The sequence below is a fragment of the Grus americana genome, chromosome 5 (assembly GCF_028858705.1).
Source record: "Grus americana isolate bGruAme1 chromosome 5, bGruAme1.mat, whole genome shotgun sequence".
Taxonomy (NCBI): Eukaryota; Metazoa; Chordata; class Aves; order Gruiformes; family Gruidae; genus Grus; species Grus americana.
In genome coordinates, this window is record NC_072856.1 from 59,089,637 (window position 1) to 59,111,623 (window position 21,987).

Below are 21,987 nucleotides of genomic sequence, written 5' to 3' on the forward strand. Positions count from 1 at the left end.
AGGCCTCATGGCTCAAAAAAGCACCAAAAGTTGTCATTATTAAGAAATAAACCGAGAAGCCTGCAGAATTCTGTTTTAGAATATTGCCCATTTAAGTTATCAGTTTGCTAAACAGCATCAACTAATTATTCTGAGGTTTCAAAGTGATCAAGATCATAACATTTGCTGCTAAATAACAACAAAAATCCATCTAAAGGTTACTTGGAAGCATGGAGGGGTTTTTTAGTACACATTGGATAGCCCTGAAAGAAAACATTTTGGATAAGTGTTTGGAATATTAGACACATGACAGTTTATACATGTTCAAATTTTAAACTGTCCTTTAAATCAGTCATCCTTAGGGAAGTCAAATCCTGGAACAGTTACAAGTGAATTTTTAAAATCCAACTGATTTAGAGCACGACTAAAGAGCTTTAGCATCGCATGTATATGCAAAGCATACACAATATGAATCTAAAAACAGAACACCATGCCTTTTCCTAGAGACATTTCCAAGCCTCCAAGCATTATAAATTCAGCTTTCTCTAGTACAGTCAGGATGGAGTTCTTCGTTCTTCTCTTCCCCTCATTCTGCATTTTTGTCACCCTTCTTATCCAACTTTTTGCCAATTTATGTGCTGTACACCAAATAAGCTCTTTCCCCCTTATCTCAATATTTTGTGTATCAAAGAACACGTTTGCTTTTGGTTTTGTTTAGTATTTTAGCCCATCTTTTCCTAAAATCTTTGCTGTGATATCTTTCAGAAATTCTTAAGTCTAGTTTCTGGATGATGATTTTAGACAAGCAGCTCTCAAGAGACTGGCAGCCCACATGACACTGTTTAAGGGACATGCTTCTAGGCATTCCAAAACGTCTTGTAGGCTCCTGGAAGCTTACATCCACCACTTTACCATTCCAAACCAGAATGTACCTCCCGTTACTGCGTGCCCCAGTGTGATCAGCAGCAGCCCAAGCTCCCTGGGTTCTAGCTTCTCCCTCTTTCTCGCATATGCTTAAAGCCAGTAGGAAACAAAAATCTGTTTGTTGTCCTTATCTGATACCAAAATTACTGCCATTGAAATACGGAAAGTATTTCAATCATTACACTCACAGTTGTAAATACTGCATGTCACATCTTTACATCTCACTCCTCAGCTTTTCAAGGTAAGCATATCAAGTGAGGATCATCCCAGCAAGTTTTTATATCAGATGCAGTATCTGATAGAACATTCTGTTTTTAAGCTTATAGTTTAAACACAACTTTTCAGTTTTGTACACTCCTCTTTACTTGAATTTGAGTACGATTAGCCACATGCCATCTTTGTTTAATAACCACTACATCCATAATCCTTTTGCCCTAAGATTTATTTCCACGCATTTAAGTAAAGAATTCCTTTTCCTTTCTCATTTACACCCCATCTAGACATGGTGTCAAAACAGAAAATCAAGTACCAGGACATTCAGAACAAGCTTGTAGGAGGCTGGCAATCTCAAATCTTCATCTATACCTCAGGCTCCATTCTGTTGGCTGCCAACCTTTTTCCTTTACTCATACTTGAAAATAACAACCTACCGTTTGGATGCTCCAATGCAACACCAGGGTGAGCACCTGCATGCCAGTACAGATGCAGTTGGAAAACTCTACCAGTGTAGATGTGCTTTTACAACTTTCCATTTCCAGAGCAGGAGCCAGTGAAGATGCATTAACTTCCCTCCAGAAATCTTCTGACATAGTACATGGCCTCTGAGGAGGCCACAAGCAGAGGAAGAAGGAATTTCTGCCAATCTTCAAAATACTTTAAGCTGCTGCAAGGTAACTGCAACTAGTATAGACATCGAGTCAACTATTAACACAGAGAAAGGCCAAATGGTTGCCTTTCTACTTCCTTACACATCATTTTAGCTATACTTCATTCCCTTCTCTTTTTCCACTCAGAATTTAATATTTTCCTTTACCAATTTATCTCCAGTGTCATCTAAGTAAACCTTGGCTACTTTGCCCATTCAGTGATTGTTTTAGCTCTTAAGTAATATTTTCCACTTGCATTGGCTCACTTTTAAAAAACCATTCAGTTCCAAACCACAATCTTCTAAAGATTGTCAAACTTTTCATCCTTGATACTGTAGTGCAGACACGCTAGTTTCATTTTTGATGCTAGTATTGTGGAGCTGAAGCTATGTAATCCTTTTGTTCCATAAAGTTCTTTGGAATGTTCTAACAGAAAAGTCTGGAAGAGATGTAATCTTCAATTTTTTCCTTCACTTTTTCATCTCTTCAGATTCTCAATATTTATGCCATTTACATCTTTTTTTTTTTTAACCTAGATGAACAAGGTGCTCAGGACTGCTTGTTTAGTGACACATCATTCCATCTTTGGGTTGCCACTGTGAATCCAGCAAGGACATGAATATTACCAAAATGTTTTTAATCTCTTGGTAGTTTCATGGCCTTTAAAGTAGCATGCAAGCTTTGATCTAGTTCTTATGGACAGGCACACGCACAACAGAAGTCTGTGACAACCGTCTCCAAGACAGAGATCTCATACAGCATTGAGGGGAAAGAAGGCTGTGCTTATAAAGCTTGCATTTTTGTTGTTCAAATCTTCTGTAAAGGAGTTCAAGTCATGAAGATTTCTCTTTTGGCAACTGTCCCAAAGTTTATACCCCAACAGCCACACAATTTCACTTTTATCATAATTTCTGGAAGCTTAACTCTTGTTTCCTATATAATTTGAATTTTAAAAACAGCATCATTTAAAAAAAATAATCTAGGTCCACAAAATCTTTAAAAAGAAATATCAGAAACAGCTATACGTTGAACTATTTCATGGTATTATTTACTTGATCAGCAAGTGTCACTTTGTCACAATTTCTATTACAGTGCTCAGACTGCACCAGTAGTTACTTATACAGGAACAAAAACGTATCTAATTTAAGAAATTTTACAATAGCTGAGTAGTTTGTGCAATTTCTGGCAAAAGTTCACCCTGACTGACTGTTCAGCTGTATTTTAAAGGAAGGAAAGAAGCCAAGAGTGTTTACAACTGTATTAAAGGAAAGCAAAATGTAAGTTGTCCTTTTCTGAAGAACCACTTTATAAGAAAGGCATTTTCAAAGAACCAAGAAGTCAATCTGGAGCCTCATCTTTCTCACGTGAACATATTTTAACACATCAAAAACCCTAAAAATCTAGTAAGAATCTTTCAGTTATCACATAGGAAAAAGTTTTCTTTGAGTATCATTAGTTCCATCTCTCTCCTTCAAAATCTTATTTAGCCGACATTTTAGTACATAAGCCCAATTTAAAGCTTTCCTTAAAGTATAGGCTATCACTTCTGAAAGTGCCAGGTAAAGATATCTGGCCTGACCACTGTTTGTAGTATAGTGATCAATATTTAGGATTGTACGTGATGCTTTTCCTAGTCCTTTCTAATTCATATACCTGCTTATTTTTTTATTCCAATACTGCAAATTTTAATTCAAATACTATGACTCCTCAACAATCTATTTCTGGACAAGTGTTAGAAGATTACAAGTTGACAGTGCTGATTTCCTCTTCCATGAATTGTTTTGCACAGTTAAATTTATTTCCTTGCCAATTACTTTTATTTTTTTTTTAAACACGAAAGTGATAACAGTCTTCACCTAAGTCCCTCAGAAAACAGAGGACAGACTCTTAAGTGTTATATAGGACATGAGGGGGGAGGGAGAGATGAAGGCAAGGAGATTGAAGCAAGAAGTAGGTCTTGCCCATGCTTCTCTCTTGCAGAAAGATAATCCATTATCTTTTACCAGCTGTCACCCATTTCAGAGCTCCCCACAGAGCTCTAAAGGTAAACTACTGGAGCACATTTTCCAGTAAAGTCTCTGTACTATTTATTCTGTAGCTATCAAGCATATACTTGAAGAACTATGATTACCAATGTGCCCAATGACATATTACAGCCACTGATGCAAAAGATCATCACAGCAATGTGTGCACAAGTATGCATTGCCGTTTTAGAGACATCACTTCAAAGTGCCTTCTCTAAATACAAATAAGAAGTAAAAAGTCTGAACAATGAAACAGAAGAGGAAATTAAGGACATGAGAGGAGGGGGATGGTATTTCCCAGTAGTTTTAGGCAGCAAGACTCAGTCCACAAAAGAAGTTCTTTCCATTACTTCACTATCTGCTCTTCCCCCCAAGGTATCTGCACAAGGTGCAGGTACCTCCCAAGAGGGAAGCAATACGCTGCAACTAGAACACAGCGTGAACAACTTCCATACATCAATCACAGACACAGCTGAGGTCTCACAACCACAACATCCGAAACAACTATACAACACACTGTTCAAAGTTTCTTCTGAAAATTTAACACACGCATTATAAACTGCTCACATACACAATCCTTGCCCCAGAAGGGTAATGAACCATTACATTATATAGCACTGTCAATGAACGCCTTCATGACATAGCTGATAGTGTATGTTCTCTGGCAAGAGTGTCTACCAGACTTCCAGGCATTTAGGCATCATGAAAATTTTTTAAAGTATTATTATTTTCCCAGAAGTATGCTGCAAGCAACGTACTCAAAACCAGAGATAAATTCATTGTATGGAAAGTCAAGTGTCACTTGGGATACTCTATTAATAATTACAACACACCACTAATAAAGGATTCAGCTCTTGGTTTTTTGTCCCATTTGTACATTGTTACTCTCGTCGACAGCATTTCCCATGCTATTTTCCATATATCAATATGATTTTGAAACACTGAATTTGTTGTGCTTTTTGGTTTGCTAAGTGCACTATCATCAAGAAAGAATATCAGTGTTAAAACTATGTTGTAAGTCCAACTTCATATAAGCCATACAATATCTTATTTTACAGAGGAAACCAAAAAACAGCGAATATCTCCCATTAGATCTTTACAACTATGAGGAAGATTTGTTTCACCCTGTTGTTAGCAACTGCTTAGTCAGACTCCTTATAATGTCAGACATGAGGATATTAGGAACCCTACCAGATAGAGATCCCTTTGTGATATGAGAACATATCTAGCAGAACAGCTAAACCTGTATTTTTTGTAAAGGATGATTCAGGCTCGCAGTCATGCAGGGATTGCAGGCTCTTCTGACAGCTCCATGGAACAAAGCCTTAAAATACTTCAACTGCTATCAAGGCTAACAACTAGACATAAGGAAATCACACTTGGGAAAAAGCACTAGACATAAAACATAGGTTCAAAGTTCTTGAAACCTGTTCTGGCAATTCACTTCCAGGAATGAGGAAATTGGTGCTTTTATTAAATAAATGGCAGAACAACATGAACAAAATTTAGTTTCCCATCATTTTGCAACCCTAAAATTTAGTTAAAAGTTTGTCAATACTTGCATTCAGACTATGTGGTAAAATGCCAATCAATCAGGTTAAACACGATTACAAAAAAATGAATAGTAAATTTTCACAAGTGTCAACTACTTTATCTACAACAACAAGATTCTATTACACATATTTCTTTTAATTTGGAGAAGTACAAAGAACAACTGTTCTCTATTAAAGCAGCCATGATGTTAAATAAATTTGCTAACGGGGGGGGGGGGGGGGGATGATACTGAACCACAGCATAATTTTAGGTTGGAAGGGACCTCTGGAGATCTGAGTCCAACCTCCTACTCAAAGCTGAGATAATGTCAAAGTTCAATCAGGTTGCAGGTAGCCTTGTCCTGCTGAGGTTTATCTCCTAGGATGGAGCGACCATCGCCTCTGTGGGCGCCTCTCCAGTGCCTGACCACCCTCAGGAGGAATATTTTTTTCCCTTTACACACAGTCAGAATCCTCCCTGCCACAGCCTGTGTCCATTGCCTCTCCTTGGCGGCACAGCTGAGAGGAGTCTGCCTCTGTGCTCTCCCTAACCACACATCTGGCAGTTGAGGATCATGATCAGATTCCACTTCCCCAGGCTCACCAAACCCAGGTATCTCAGACTTTTCTTGCACATCACATGCTTCAGGCCTCCAGCCACGTCAGTGGTTCTCTGCTGGATTCACTTCAGTTTCCCAGTGGTTTTTATATGCTGGGAAGCCCAGAACTGGACACAGTACTCCAGAAATGGTCTCACAAGTGCTGTAAGGAGCAGAATAACCACTTCCCACGACCTGCTGGCTACACTCTTGCTGATGCAGTCCAGTACACAGGCAGCCTCCATTTCTACAATGGTACAACACAGACTTTTTAAACTAGCTGTTTACCAGGATCCACAAATCTTTTTCTGCAAGGCTGCTTTCTAGTTGGTCATTCCCCAATTTTTCCACAGTGCAAGACTTCGCACTTGTCATGCTGAACTTTGTAGGGTTTTACAGTGTGAAGGAAATATAATGCTGGATGTGCAAAAGGTAAAGTATAGAATGTAATCTCTGCTATCCCCGCACTTAAAAAGTGCCTGAAACATTAAACAAAGCCTTTACAATGTTTAATATTACCCACAAGACCAGAAAGTTTATAAACTAGATTACCTGTAGCTCTGATTTCTGTCAAAATCAACCAGGGCTCCTGGTTTGAGCCACTCAGATGCATGCACACCTTTGACAGTGAGGATGATTATAGAATCAGAGAATGGTTTGGGTTGGAAGGGATCTTAAAGAACATCTAGTTCCACCCTCCCCTGCCATTACTGCCAATCCCTTTCCTAAGAGTAGTAAAAGCTTCTCCATCACGGATTTTTTTTTTTTTAAATTAAAATCCCTCCCACCCCCCCCCCCCCCCCCCCCGACCCCCGCAAAGCATCAGGTCTTTTGTCTCTACAATTCACATCAGAGTCAACTTCAGGATGCACAAGGACTGATCATTTCTAGCCACAGATGTAGACCTGCCTGGGTCAAGCCTGACCAGTACAGCCCTGTTGTATGACACTACACCCAATCCAGTAAATCCTGCTGGCCCGCAGTAACATACACAAAGTGATAACCACAGCTCAGTTGCCTTAATAACCAGTAAATACTTCTAAGGGTAAGATAAAGACAGTTTGTGGGCCTGATACAGCCTCCAGTTAGGTATCCCCACTTTATGTTGTCCTACATTATGTTATCTGGAGTACCACAGTTTAAAAACAGCTGTTTGATATTGTCATTATTCCCAACTTAAATATTAACTGTCCAGGAAACCAAAGGCTGAACTTACTAGTAATGGCAATCTTCAGTTACATAACTTAAGTAAGTGTTAACTTACTCTGTTAACGCTTAAGTTAATTCCTCCACATGACTAAGGCATTTTGCTACAAGTAGTTAAAGCTGGTCTGGAAGGAGAATGTTTGTGCTTCTTCCCTGTGACACAACAGGCTAACTCATCTGCAACTTCTCAGAAAGTCTGCTCTGAAAGATGAAGTGTTGCGAGTTTAGGAAAAATACCATATTACCCATAAAAGGCAGAAAGATTAAATATCACAGACTCCAGCCTTCACTCTGCATTTATAACCCAACATCTAGCAGTTACTAGCTACCACTGGTTCCAATAGGACTTTTAGATTACTTTTAGCCAAGCTTTTTCTCCCAGCCTCCTATAATAAGTCATACAGGGTGAGGTTCTGATTCACAAAAATGTAGTTTCCTTTTTTTAGGTAACTTGAGAGTTGCAGGGCAACAAAGCCACCCTAAAAGGAACCACTGATAGCAAGCGCACAGCAAGATCCCCTCCTTGCCTTTAAGAACACACAAACAAAAAAGAAAGAAAATGTGGACAGATCCTACATTCCCACTTTGCTCAGACGCAGTGCAAATGATCACAGGCTAAATAATGGAAACCCAAGTCCTTATTTTAAAATTTTCAGTACAAACTTCTTACTCAAGTATACCTAGCCATAGAAAAAATGCATTTGCTACTCCTCTTCAGATCCACAGTCCAAGAGCAGTCAGAAGACTGCAGAACAAAGCCTGCAGAGCATGCACACTAGGCATCCATCTCAGTGCTGACAAGGAGACCATAGCCACATAGCCATCATACACAGGAGTTGGGGTGGAGGGAACAATGACATGTGATGACCTAACTAATCCTATCAGAAAAAGAGCTAAATTTAAAGACTAAACACGCATCTTAAAAAGCAAACCTTTGGGAACATATTTCAAAATGATAATAGGATCTTCATGCCTAAAGTCACCCTCCTGCTGTTTCAACTCTGCCTTAATTACAGTAAAATAAGAGACACTCAGAACACTCCAGCCTTCGGTATTGATAATCCAAGTCACACAGGCAGCAATAAAGCCAGCAGCACACAGAAAAGCTCTGCGAAGAAGCCAACTTTTGAGGAAATGAAGATCACAGAAGTCATGCTGTAACAACAGCAGAAAGCCAAAAGTGTGCAAGGCAATGGAGACAGTCCCCATCCATCCCAAGGTACACATGGATCTCTGGAAGAGGGGGGAAACCAGGGACTGAGGAATTCCTCAAGAGTGGTTTCACATGCCCGAGAAGTATCACCATGCAATTACTAGAAACCTTGTCTTCCTCAGATGAAGACAGAGATTTCCCCCATCCCACACCCATTTACCACAACTCTAAAATGGATTCAAGTTTTTAATGCCTTCAATTAAAAAAAAATGGATTCTTTGCTGGGAGAGGGTATTTGTTGTCTTTTTTTTCTCCCCCAGTACTACAGGGTTTAAACCAATTTAGAACATGACCTATTTTTATACATGTGGAAAATTTCTAGTGACCCAAAGCTCTTCCTTAAGTCTCATCATCAGGGAAGGCATATGGTTTAGTTCTTAGGCTAAGGGACCAATACTAGCAGGGAAACTGTAATATACTAAAACCCCCCATACTTCTATAGTGGTTGCTACATTTTGGGTAAAGTTACACCATCTATAAAAAGAGTGAATCCACATCCCAGGAACTACATATCCCAAATAAAAGTACAATACTGATAGAATATCTGCAACACTTCATTAAGACTGACTTCCACATATCTACTTAAGTGAGTTTAAAACTGGTTTCATCTTACTTCATATTTTTTTTAATGAAATTAGAATAATATAACCCAAGTTTAAGCTGACCTATTCATGTTTATTTTTATGTTGGAGAACAATTATAAACGGTGAAAAGAATTTGGGATATATCTGGAATTAAAGCTGCTCCTGATCTCTTCTTGGCCTTTTTGGGAAAGGCAGCTACACATATTCAGCCCTCAACGGCACCGCATTTAAGCAAATTAAGAACTATACCTCAGCCTTCATTAATGTACACCTGATTAATGAACTCCATACATTGTCAATGATTCAATACTTGGTGAAGACATCCCCACCATTTTCCAAAGCTCAGACTCCTTTATAGAGGTCTCAGGTTGGGCATCCAGAGGTACTAGTCACATCTGAAGCTTTAGGCCATGGTTAAGTAATAACATGTTTCACCGTTAAGACCCTGATGACATGAATGACAGAAATTAAGATCTCAGGCACTTCAGGATGCCTAAGGCCTCAGCTGGCAATGATGGATGCACACACTTAATCTGAATGCACTCTAAGTATATCTACAGACATGATTACTGAGGTCTATGCAAAATCAAGGCTTAAGAAAACAGTGTGTAGTTTCCTATTGAAGAAAGCTACATTCATTATAGTGAACAAAGATCTTTATAAATGAAAGCTTGCATTCTGGCAATCTGCATACGCTGATGAGAAAAATAGAGTGGAATATTTTAGCATTAGGAGACAGCTAAAATGAACAGATCATATTGAACCACAGAGCAAATGTACTTAGAAATTCCTAGACCTGGTAAAGCTTTTTAAAATTAAATCCTTTTTCTTAGAAAAAAAAAATACAAAAAATACTAGAGCTTCAGTGAGATAAATTAGCAAGCATGATACAAGCTCTTTGGTAACTACATCAGGAATATATTAGAATTCTCAAGTGTACCTTATGAAAGACTCAGAAAATTAATCTCACCTCCATTTAAAGAATTATCAAAGGCAAAAGTACAGTAAAAAGCTTTAACAAGTCCCTTCTATTTTTCTAAACAGATTTGCTTGTGTTTCATCATCCTATTCATCTTTTCAGACATGGGTAATGAAAAAGGATTAACCCATAAAATTTTTCCTTATCCTAGGCACGTTATGCTGTTAACAGCTCAGATAAATTTGCAATTGTTTAGGTAAGTACTATAATTCTTTCTTTTTGTAATACTCATCTAAAAACAGCTTGCATGAATTGCCTCAAATTACAAGCAAGGGATAATATGTAAGTCTCAAATCTGAAGCATCTGTAGTTAATATTCCCAACTAATCTCAGCTACAGATCAACATGTCTAAAACCCAAAACATTAATATATAAGCAACTTGCTAAAAAAAGCTAATGAAACAAGTCTCTTCAGTTCTGACTCACACAGTTAAAATCATTTGTTTCTAGTAGGTGTAGAAGAAACTGACTCACTCCCACATGTGAATTATTTGTAAAAAAAGGTTAGTTCAACTCTATTTGATAAAAAAGTTCATTGCACTGAATCTGCTGACTAAACCAACATCCAAGCCATTTCCACTGATAATGCATAACTGTGCCAACCATGGAAGTTTTAAGGACGTAATTTTTTTTTTTTTGTAAAAATATATCTTAGTATTACTTATGAAAAAGCATTATGAAAATAATTTAGATTTCTAAGCGAAACAAGTCAAAAAATGTTAATTTATGGGTGCTTAGGAAACCTTACTTCTGCATTCTATACCTTATCATGTACCATGAGTGAAAAAGTATTAGCTGCAGACATTTTTTCTAAATTAAGACAAATTTACGTATGACTTATTTACCCCTGAGTTTTCGCATATAAACAGAATTAACATACAAAATATAGGTCACAGCCTTTAACACACCATATAATTCCTCAAGTGCTCAGTAAAGACTGCTGCTATTTATTAGCAACTTTACCCACAGGAGAAAAGCGATACCGGCTTCCTTCTACGCGACAGAAGACAAGCTTCACCCAGGACATCTGTCATTTTAACAGCACACATCAGCATATCTCATCCTCCAGACCACATTACTTTCCCACTGTCAAAATATGACTGTGGCATTCAATGCGAATGTTTCACAGCATAAAGTTTTACAGAACAAGTCATTAAAAGATATTACCTCATTCTAAAAATAAGAGATTAGAACAGATGTACTGTAAAGGGTCCATCATACATTCAGCAGCAGGCTTTGAACCTCATGCCTTCAGATCACTAGCCCTGACTACAATGCTAAAGCTAACACAGCAGTTTGCGCTACTTCAACATTAATTAATCCTAACATATATTTTTTTGGAAAGAACAAAACCACTTCATGCAAAGCAGAGAAAGCGGGAATCTGGGATTTAGTGGCCACACTGCACTATTCTGCCAGATGACCATCAAAGGCTTCATTAGCTACAGTGCCCCATCCCTGACCACAGGAAAGCCCTCAGGGAGCAGGAAAGGGTTTAAAGTTGCATCCACACTGCACTGTGCACAAAGAAATGGCGGCCACCACCACGGGCCTTTCCAGAACCTCTGCAAGGCACCCGCAGCTGCCCCAGCAGGCCCTCATGCACACCCTCCTGCCGCTAGCTCTAATACAAGGGATCGTAACGGACTTTGGTGGGTAGAGGATGGAAGTACAGGAACTTAGGCCAGAATCTGAAATTCAATTTTCTTGTTCATCAGCTGTCTTTGTTATCCAACCACACTCACGTCGCACACGTGCCCAACAGGCTTATTGCTCGCTGCACAGCTTCTGCCTGCCCAGAGAAAGACATTGTACAAGCCGGCAGAGCCTGACGTCCTGTCCTGGCTTTCTATGTGTATTTCTGCAAGCAGGGGAGGGGGAGGAGTGCTAAAGGGAAAAAAAGAGAAGAATTTAGGCCCTCAAGTCAAGAGACAGACCTGTTATCAAGTGACATTTTTCCCGGTGTAATCCAGAAAGGCCAAAGAAAAGATCTTCATAAGTAACCCTCGAAGTCTAAACAACTCTATGGTCATTTCAAAAATACTTAAAGATAGTTTCTGCCTCCTATACTAGCAGCACAGCCACACATTGTACCCCCATCCTTACCGAGAACAACTTCTAGCGCATCAGTGCCTGTGGCAGTCAGAAGACTAGTTCTGAAGATGCTTCTTCTTGCAGCTAGTTTTGAAGATGCTCTAATGTAGGCTGGGAAGACCTTTTCTCAGGTCCATATCTACGCTTCTGAATACAACTGCTTTCAGGCTGAGAGAACAGGCTCTACATTCTTCTGACAGACAGGCCACCCTGCAAGGTTCTCCCTTCCCTCACTTGCCTTTTTTTTTTTTATTTGAAAGGTTAAGGTGCCTCTTTAAGCAGAGCTAGAAAGAGAAGAAAGTAGGTCTGAGAGTAGACTTGCAAAGTTCACAGAGCCGCTCCCCAACAGCAAGATCCAAACTTGAAGCACCAGTCCTGACAGTGACCTGAAGTTGTGAATCACTGCACCAGCACGACAGCAACCGTTTCTAGTGAAATTTCTGTGCATCTATGGTCCAGCCCCAAGTGTAACACTTATACCCAAAAGTGGCGACTTGAGGCTAGGCTAAAGAGGTTGCTTTGAGCACTCTGCATGCACATTTTCCCCTCCTCTAGCCCAGACTGGGAATATATTGCTGTTATTATACCAGCATCCACTGCCTATTAGACCAGACTGTCTTCAAGGACTCAGGAGCAGGTGCCCAGCCGGCCTACTTGTGCTAGTCATCCGCAATCTTCTTTCTTTTCCCCACAGCTTCAGTCCCCTTAAAGTAAGTTCCTCTCAGGAAAAATAAAAACAAACACCCAAACAAAAAACCTCACCACCACCATCCAAAAGCAGAAGGCCAGTCTAGCTGGGTAGCAGAGCTTGGACAAACTGAGAATGCAGAAGGTAAGTCAGCATTTAAACAGACTGCTTATAACACATCAGGAGAAATAGTTCACAGAAGTATCCCATGCACCTGCTTCAAGGAAAAAAAAAATCAGATCAGTCTAAGCTACTCTGACATTGATTTTGAGGTGTATTCACAGAAAGGACTAGCCAGTACATAGTCCACAAGTAAGACAACACTGAATGAACTATGTGGGGACAACATGTGCCATCTTGCCCTCTGTAGCATGCCAGCAGTACAAAACAGGGTCAGAGGAAACAAAGGCTGGAGCAAGAGAGTCTATGCAGCACCAAGAGCATTTTGAATACAAATAAGGCCCATTCCTGTTAGACTCTTCTCTGAACATGCTTGCCTGCTGGCTGCAAACTGTGCCAAGTAGCTGTTCAAAAATGGAACAGCCGGTTGCGCCAGTCTCTGCTGACTGGAAGTAAGGGGCAGTAAGCACCAGCAACAGCCAACTAAGATAACTCCTGAAAAACAAGGTGATGTCAGATGAGCACAAATGTGATGCCAGCAAGCAAGGTGCCCTGCGAGCAGCCATTCTAGCACAGGATTATGAAAGACTCGGATCCCTCAGTATGACAGAACAAGGGGCTCCATAGGGAAGAACATGCTGTACCTAAAAGCCAAAGGACAGGTGATGCATGGACACCTGAGCCGCAGCCGTGCTGCTCCAGCACTCTTGTACTTCTCGTCACGTGAAACAAGGGACAGCATACATTTTTAACAGCTTTAACAAGGGAAGTACCTCCATAGACTCCCAGAGCCGTGCAGACTGTTTACAGGCTTCCTAGGACCCAGGACCGTCCAGTTCCAGCATCTCCCCAGATGCCAGCTAGGTTGCTCTATTAACAACTGGAAGGATGAGCAGAGATGGTCAAGCAACTTGGCCTCAGAGGCACAAGGGTTGTAGCAGCCCAGTTTCACTGAAGACTTTCAGAGAAGAATGAGCAAGTACAACTAGAATAAACAGGACTCCTCACTGTTAGGATTCCCCACTATTTCTCACTCTAGGAGCAGCAGATGTAGCAACAGTTTAAAAGACACTAAGCACAGATTTGGGAAATTCTTTCTGAACATGTAGACATGGGTCTGCTATCTAACAGACTTGGATTCAATTCCCACTAAGAATACCGAGCATTATTTTAATATTATATAAACAATACAGTGATAACCAATTGGGCAAGACATTATTCAACAGGAGCTGTAAATAAAAATAACTAGAAGAAAAGAGCTTTTGAACTCCTCACTTGTAGCTCAGCTAGCTCTTCTCCAAAGATACTTGGCATAAAGATACGCGTATTATACTTCCAGTATAAGGACAAAATATAGTCTCTTTGAAAGCTCCATTCACCATGGGAAAGCTACAATTGCCAAGGTTAAAATGGCAGATTCTTAAAACATTTCTAAAGCGATGGAAGCCACAAGCTGCCTCAAGGCGAACAGCCCCACCCTATGCTCTTCTATGGTTAGCAAATAGGAAGAAGATTTTTAAAAAATAAGCCTGTGGCAGGACTGCCAGGAAGCAGTAGCGGGATTTATAGGACAGAAGCAATGAGATCCACCATTTGGGGCTCACCAGCCTCTGCAGGTGAGGTGCAAGGCTTCTACAGATGTTGAATAGGGAGAAGGTAGCATAAGTCCCACAGGATAAATGTGAAACAGTTTTCTGGACTCCCCACTTCCTTCTCCCACAGTCACCAGCTCCAGAATACGAGCTGCTGTCAGAGAGCAGATACACCCACATTCAGCAGCTACACCACACAACTCAGCATCTCCTCTGCACCCCACAGCCAGGAAAAAACTCTGCCTCAACTACCACGCCTGAACTCTATTTTCTCTTGGCAATTAAGAGCCCAAGCAAGTCCATTAGCCATGCTGAATCATTTTAAGGGAATTTTGTGTGTGTGATACCTCACACCCAGTTTTAAATCCAAAATAGAAAAGAAATGCTTGTTATATAGCTTGGCTTAATTTAACCTTAATACCTATGCAGCTTATTTCCACTGTCAGTGATAAGTCTCCATTTTGTCAAAAGGAAATTCCTTCTGTCTCCAGCGGATAAAGAAACACTGATCTTCAAAGTATATACCAAATATTTAACCACACTCTCATGCTTCTACAGATGCATAACAGCACACAAAACTTGTGCACATCAATCCAGAATATCTTCTAACAGAGAATCAAGCTGTAATTAAAACTGCACATCATGACATGAGGAAGATTAGCGTGTTTGGCATGATATTTTCCTTATTAGCTGGAGGCAGAAACAAGTTCCTTGTCAGTGGAAACATACTGTGAGGGCATTAGGACACAGATAAAAGGTGTCTCGTTGTTGGCATTTATTTGTTTTTAACAGCTTGAAGGAAAGGGAGGAACACACAGTATCAACTGTAATTGGGTTTAAGGGTATTCCTTGTTGATGGAACACAAATATACAGCAGTCCAGATTTAGACCCATCCCCTTACCATCAAGACCCTGGATTACAAACTTTTATCCCTACTCTGCAGCACCAGATGGTAGCTCACATACATTTCAATTATTTATTGAATAGGCACTTTGTTATACTAGGGTAATCCCACACTGCAGTGAGAACTACACACGCTGGTTTTATTGCAAGCTATACTTTTCATCAAGTCAGTAACCTTTTCACATTCAGTGAACACAATAAATAGAATTAAAAGAAGCGATTTTATAAACAATTGGATAATTGGCCTCTCCATCACACAGAAAATGACAACATAGGGATCAATCAGTAAGATACAACCACCAGCAGTGCTATAGGAAAAGCATATCATTCTTTGGCCTGCCCCAAATCCTTTCCTCAACTTCAGTGCTCAAAGTACTAACAGTTTGTAGGTGCTCACTTGTTCAAGCCATCAGCTTGAAAACATGAGTATAAAACTAGATTGCACTTTGCAGAAGACATACAAAGCTCCCACCACAAAACAAATAATCAATGTTCCCCAGGCTGCAGCCTTGCGGGGCAGATGTGATAAAGTGGTTAATTATTCAGTTGGCAATCGCATTACTGACGTCAATAGAAGAGTCCAGGAAGTGAATCCTCTTAGTTTGTTAGTGTATGACAAAGAGTGGTGGTCCCCACAGAAATTAAGGAGAACCAGCTGTCCGTACATGTTAGTGCTCTGGTCTGTAGTGCTAAAGACGCACATTTGCATTTACTGAAGTAAACCGGCCCCTCCCTCTCCCTTAGGAAATCCTTTGTTTTGTTGTTGTTTTTTTTTTAAGAGGGCTCTTTAAAAGCCTAATTAACTGTACATGCATGGAACAGCTGATAAACGGGACAATATACTCGTGAGCAATGATCTCTCCTCCCTCCCCTCCAATTCTTATTCCATAGAGAAGTTAAGTCACCTTCATCATTATTATTCATAACTTACTCAGCTGAATAAACCAGTCAGCCACCGTGGCCATTTTAACATAAATTCATTTAGGCATGCAGCAGGGAAGGATCTCTCCTATCCACATACCTGTAGTCAATAGCCTTAACTAAACAACACTGGATAGAAAACTTTTATCCTAAGTATCCACGTTTTCTTTTGGCAGTACGCTCCGGACTGTTGGAGGTTTCTCATTGTCGGGCTGCTTAACAGTAGGAAACCATTAAACAAAGCTGTTATAAAGGCTGCCTAGAATTGCTCTGTCCTTCGGGGGCATGCCCAAATTAAAAAGACTGCACGACGAACGGTAACTGCTGTTCCTCCAAGGCACGCCCTCTCTAACAGCAACACATCCGGCACCAGAGCAGTATTTCAAAGCCTGAGCCCGCTGCTCTCCCCCTCCCCCAGGTAGGAAACCCTCCGAGGAGCACTGGATTAGCCTGACATTTCGGGTTAAGCCGAGCAGGGTTTCAGGCCAAGGACACTCCGGTGCTGTTCCTGCCGCCGGCTGCCAAGCGGTTCGCTTGGGACCGAGCGGAGCTGGGAGGAGACCCGCAGGGGTCAGGGCCCGGCTGGCGGCGGGGGTGTTCCCCAGGGAAGCTCCGCATCCAGGGGCGGCGTCTCCCCACCCCGCCCGGCTGCAGACGGGAGCGGCGGCGGAGAGCGCACTCCCGGGGCCGGGCCGCCCTCCTGGGCCAGCTCGCCGCCCCTCGCCCGGGGATCAGGGCGGTGGGGATCCCACAGAACCCTCCCCCCCCCCCGCCCGCTATCCGGGCCCCGTCCCTCCCACTCACGGCGCCGGCCGGGCCCCGTCTCCCCCATGGCCCCGTCCCCATCCTCCCACCCGGGCTCACCCCACTCGAGGAAGTCGGAGACGTATCGGTCGCGGCGGAGCGGCGAGTCGCGGCTGCACTCGGCGTAGACGCCGACCAGGAGGTCGAGCAGGGTCTCCACGCTCAGCACGCTGTCGTGCTGCTGCGGCCCGTCCAGCACCAGCTGCTCCAGCCGCTTCAGCCGCACCTTGGCCGACATGGTGCCGCGGCGGCGGACACAGGGCAGGGCCGGCCCGCTCGGGCGGCGGCGAAACCGGCGGACGGCGGCGCGCAAAGGCCCGGGGCGCCGCGCTCAGCCGCGCCGCACCTCCCGCGCCCCGCGCCGCCTCCCGCCCCTCACGACGGCGGCGCCGGGACCGAGCGGCTCCTTCCACGGGCTCCGCCTCAGGCCCGGACGGTCCATGGGCCGGACCCGGCCACTCCTCCCCCGGCAGCAGCGGCCCCGGCGAGCGCGGCCCGGCGCGTCCCACGGAGCAGCCCCGGCGGCACCCGGCCACGCCCACCACGCAGCGTCCGCGCGCTCCGACGTGGGCAGGGCCGTGCGAAGCCGCACAGGAAGATTGGGACGAGCGCCGTGCCGTAGCGGGGCGGGGCCGGGCTGCGGGAAGCGTCTGCTGGCTGTTCGCAGCGCCTCGGCAGATCCGCCGCGGAGGGTGTGAGGAGAGGGAGGGGGGTGCGCGTTCCAGTCCGCGCGTTCGGGGGCGAAGTCCGCTCCTCACCGGTCAGGCAGGGACCGCGGTGCTCTGGAGGCTGGGCAGCCTGCCCTGAGCCACCCAGGCCCGCAGCGGGCTGTGCCAGGACGGGGGTGACCCCGGAGGCCGCCATCCCCTCAGACCTTCGCTGGGTGCTGCCCGCCCAGTGCTGATGTGGGGCCCGGGGCACCATGGCTGGAGGGGGCCTTCCCTTTCCCTGCCTGGGCCGCGATTCCCAGCTCTGCGGCTGGACTTGTCTCGGTGGAGCCCCTGGCAACAGGCGCGCGGCTGGCAGGGCAGACAAGGCCCCACAGCAGGACATGGCGTCTGCAGCTTTCTGTGCCTTTCAAAACCTGCCTGGCAATAGGGCTTTATTTCAGAGCAGCAGCAGCTAGCCTGGGCAAATAGAGCCCTGTGTGTTAACAGCTGCTGTCCACGCTCCCTTGAAGGAGAAGGGAGCTCGGTGTAAGGCACTCAAACTTTCTGCAGTGCTTTTTTTTTTTTTTTTTTTTTAACATTACAACTTATTCTGAGAACTGTTCTCTCCGGAGACTGCAGCACCTTAAGGCAAGATGCTGAATAGCTTGAGATGGGAGTTTACGTCTCTAGGAATGCAGCCAGTCAGGTCCTGATGCAAAGCTGAACTGGGAAGGATGCCGTTTCCTTGCTCATCTCCCCTGGCAAGTAGATGGAGTGCTGTGTGCTTTCTGAAAATGATCACACCAGAAGGAGCGGCAGCTGAGTGCTGGTTCTGTCAGGGCTGGGAAACCCCCTGCCTCCAGGAGCTGGAGCTAGACAAGGGTTTGCACCATAGCAGCTGCAGTTGCAAGGGGTCCTCCACGTTGGTCGTCGCTGAAAGACCTGAATGTTCTCAGCTGTCACCTTCAGGGCCAATGGCTGGGCCAGACCCAACCAGTGCTGCATACAGGGAGCTGCCCTTTTCAAAGGGTTAGGAGCACAACCAGACAGAGCTAGATGGAGTATTGTGTAGCAAAAAGTATTGCTCCCATATGACAGAGAGGTCCAGCAGATGATTACAGAAGTACTTGTTTCTAGGAGCCCTTGCCCCTCAGGCACGTCTGATAGATATCTCTTTGACACCAAATACCTGTTATATCTGAGAGCTTTTCAGGTTGTAATAATTCTGTACTCTGTGCTTGGATCTACTACCTGGATCAAGAAGGTACAGGCACGTTGGGACCTGTTAATTCTAAAAAATGTGATTCGATAGAAGATCCCATGAATCATACTTTTATACCAAGAGCCTATAATTTTAAAACAAAGAAAAACCACAGTGGACTAGAATAGGTTTGTTTTTCCTAAATGACTTCTATCTCTTTGTACTTCCTTCTGCAAACATCCACTTGAAAAATATTTCACAGCGTATCTAGAAGTTTTCATTGTTCTCTCTCGATGTTCCTCCCTGGTTACAGTTGTTTCACTTGACCTCAGACTGTTTAATATCATAGATACATTAATTTGCAGGATGCTTAGCATTTTAACAATTCCAATTTTATTTCTGGTGCTGGTGCTTTGTTTAAAAGGAGAGTTTAACGTTTTCCACTTGTTACCACTTTGGAGACTCATTTTTGGGCAGTTGATCAGAGTAATGGCTAGGGAGAACAGAGTTTTAAAGATCCTGTTACAATATCTATCTTTCCCCTTCTTATCTGTTCCTGCAGATGGTGATTATCACCACCTCCTTCAGCAAGGAAGAGATTATAAAGGAAACTACAGCTGGATGAAGAAATAGCCGTTTTCTGCCTACCAGTCGCTCAATATTTCTAGTCTCCTCAGTCTGTTTTACATTTACATTCAGGGATTTCAAGTTATTCCTGACTTACACCAGTCACAGGGAAGAATCAGATCCTGTGCTGGGAAAACGACAGATGGGTGACAGATGATATTGTAGCCTGCTTTAACAACTATGGAAGGTTTAGTGTATGAGACCAGCACGTGCACGATTATTTATGAGCGATACTGTAGGTATTTCCAGAATCAGCTGAAAGATTTAAAAAACTATTGCAAAGTTAAAAGCCTTGTGTATTGTAAATAATGCTGGGTTTTCACAGCAAGGTTTGCAGTTACAAAAAACCTACCTAGCTGAAAAATGATGTTTGGTATACATGCTAAAAAATGTATGTAAGCTTCAAAATGTAGCTGAAGGTATTCTGCTTCTGTTACTCATCTGTGCCAATTCCATATACTAAAAATAAATGTGATCTGGCTAAAACGAATTAAGTTATCCATCTTACCAGTTCCTTTTTCCTGTGGTATATTTCAGTGGAAAAATACAGCCCCTTTTTCTGGGACTGATCTGATTTAAAAAAAATCTTTTTTTTTTTTTTTTGGTGAGAGAAAATGTAAGCGAACAGGTTCTCACTTATATATTTTCTGGAATCATTGTAGACTTGCAGAGCTGAAGGCATGAAGTCCATATGGCTACTGAAAAGTTTTTTTCAGATCAAATCAACTTAGGTCCCTTTTTTTTTTGTGTTTGTTTTTGGCTGTACTCCAAGTAACTTAGGAACTAGTAGAGGGAGAAATTCTGTTACAGAATTTTGATGGCAACAGGAAATAGCTGTGTCACCACTTTATGACTTCAGGAAAATCCACCCACAGATCATTTTGGAATTGAGACGACTGAAGAAATACAAAGAGTGTGGACAGAAATTGCAAACATAGCTCATTAACAATGAAGACACCTCCCCACTCCCCATGCTAAAAAAAAAAAAAAAAAGAAGAAAAGTGAAGATGTAGCAAATATATACCTTGTCCCATTCAGGCAGATAATTCTAGAAAAAGAGAAAGAAACATCAAGTTGCAATCTATTATTTGCTTTTTGTTTTAATTATTTTTACATGAATAGGCAAAGGGGAGACTCTGAACAGCTAGAAAACTTAGCTAGAAGATCTAAATATATTCTACACATGAAGGAAATTAGATGAGAACTGAGGGAAAAGTTGACTAATGTGGAGCAAGGGAGGAGTTTTCTAAGGATTCAGAATGCAAAATATAATGAAATTGAAACTGGAGAAAGCTCCTAGTAATGAGTTCCAAAGGTAGAATATAAGAAAGAGTTAAGCATGCCTAAAAGCAGCATAACTGGTTTATATCTTGTTGTTATCATAGACTTTCCTTCCTGGAATTATTTTTTAGCGAACTGTCACCTTTCCAGCTCTGTTTGTATTTGGCAATATTCTAAAAATTTCCTTCTTGCCAAAAGCAGTGTAAATTTACAGCTGCCATCCACACTGGGAGCCAAAAATAGCCTCTGAGTGGGGGCTGTCTTTGATAACATTGCATCATGTAAGCCTGAGGATTGAGCTAATATATTCAATATTAAAAACAACAACAACTAAGCCACTGTTGGTGTGACGTTAGCCACAGTGGGAAGTACATGGAAAAATTCTCAAAGAAAACAAAGTATCTGCTTTTTTGGTAGGGTGGTGGATGTTACAACTCTGCTTTAGCTTCACAGGAGCTATGTCTGCTCCGGCTCACTGCTAATGCACTAACTGAGTATGGAGGTTTCACAAACCATGCACACAATGATGAGTGAAGTGGGAGGAAAGAAAGGGCAGTTGCTCATGGAGAAGTGCTAGGAAGGGCTGAGAGTCTGGTCATTTCCAATTTTCACTAAATGCTTTCTCATTACAATAATACAAATAAAAAAGCAGCAAAGCCATTTGGCAGGCAACCTTCTGTTAAGTGTGTTCTGCCATTAAGTGCATTTGTTGGCAGTGCTTCTGTTTTACTCTTGTAAGTACCTAGATTTTAGTGATGGTATAACCCAACGTTTTGAACTGAAGGTGAGGCAAACTGGGATATGAAAAGATCTTGCACTTGCCGCATGCTTTCTTAAAGAGGAAAAAAAACCTAAGGAAGCAAAATATATTTAGGTGTATTAGTGGGGACTTTTAGGGATACGATCACTTCTGACTGGTTTGCTTTGCAGGATTTAGGGAGCAGAGTGCCATCATAGGCAAAGAAACCATGCTAATCCCTCATTTCTTCCAGTCTAGATGCACCAGGTTCCCAAACGCATTGTTGTTTTCCTCAGTATTTTTTCTTACTCATATAGTTTTCTTTCTCAATAGTTTATGCCTATTTAAAGTTCACCTGAAAGAAAGGAGCTTCCCTCCCTGCTGCTGTTTCAGGAAACCGTCAGTCTTATTGATCAGTATGTTTCCTGATTACAGGCGGTTTAATACAAGGAGCTTGACA

At 42.4% G+C, this 21,987-nt stretch overlaps 1 protein-coding gene across 22 annotated transcripts in view; it reads right to left on the bottom strand.

The window, feature by feature from the left end:
- The window catches only part of CDC42BPB (CDC42 binding protein kinase beta), a 94,662-nt gene extending 77,112 nt beyond the window's left edge, over positions 1 to 17,550 (bottom strand). For 7 of the 22 annotated variants that reach the window (XM_054826122.1, XM_054826119.1, XM_054826118.1 and 4 more), the window contains exon 1: positions 17,090 to 17,547. In XM_054826122.1, the coding sequence (XP_054682097.1) occupies positions 17,090 to 17,267 (178 nt within the window). In that variant the 5' untranslated portion in view covers positions 17,268 to 17,547. Of the gene's footprint in view, positions 1 to 17,089 lie in introns of all 22 variants that reach the window. The other 15 variants (XM_054826114.1, XM_054826113.1, XM_054826117.1 and 12 more) reach the window with 5 other exon arrangements.
- Between the last annotated feature and the right edge of the window lie 4,437 nt (positions 17,551 to 21,987).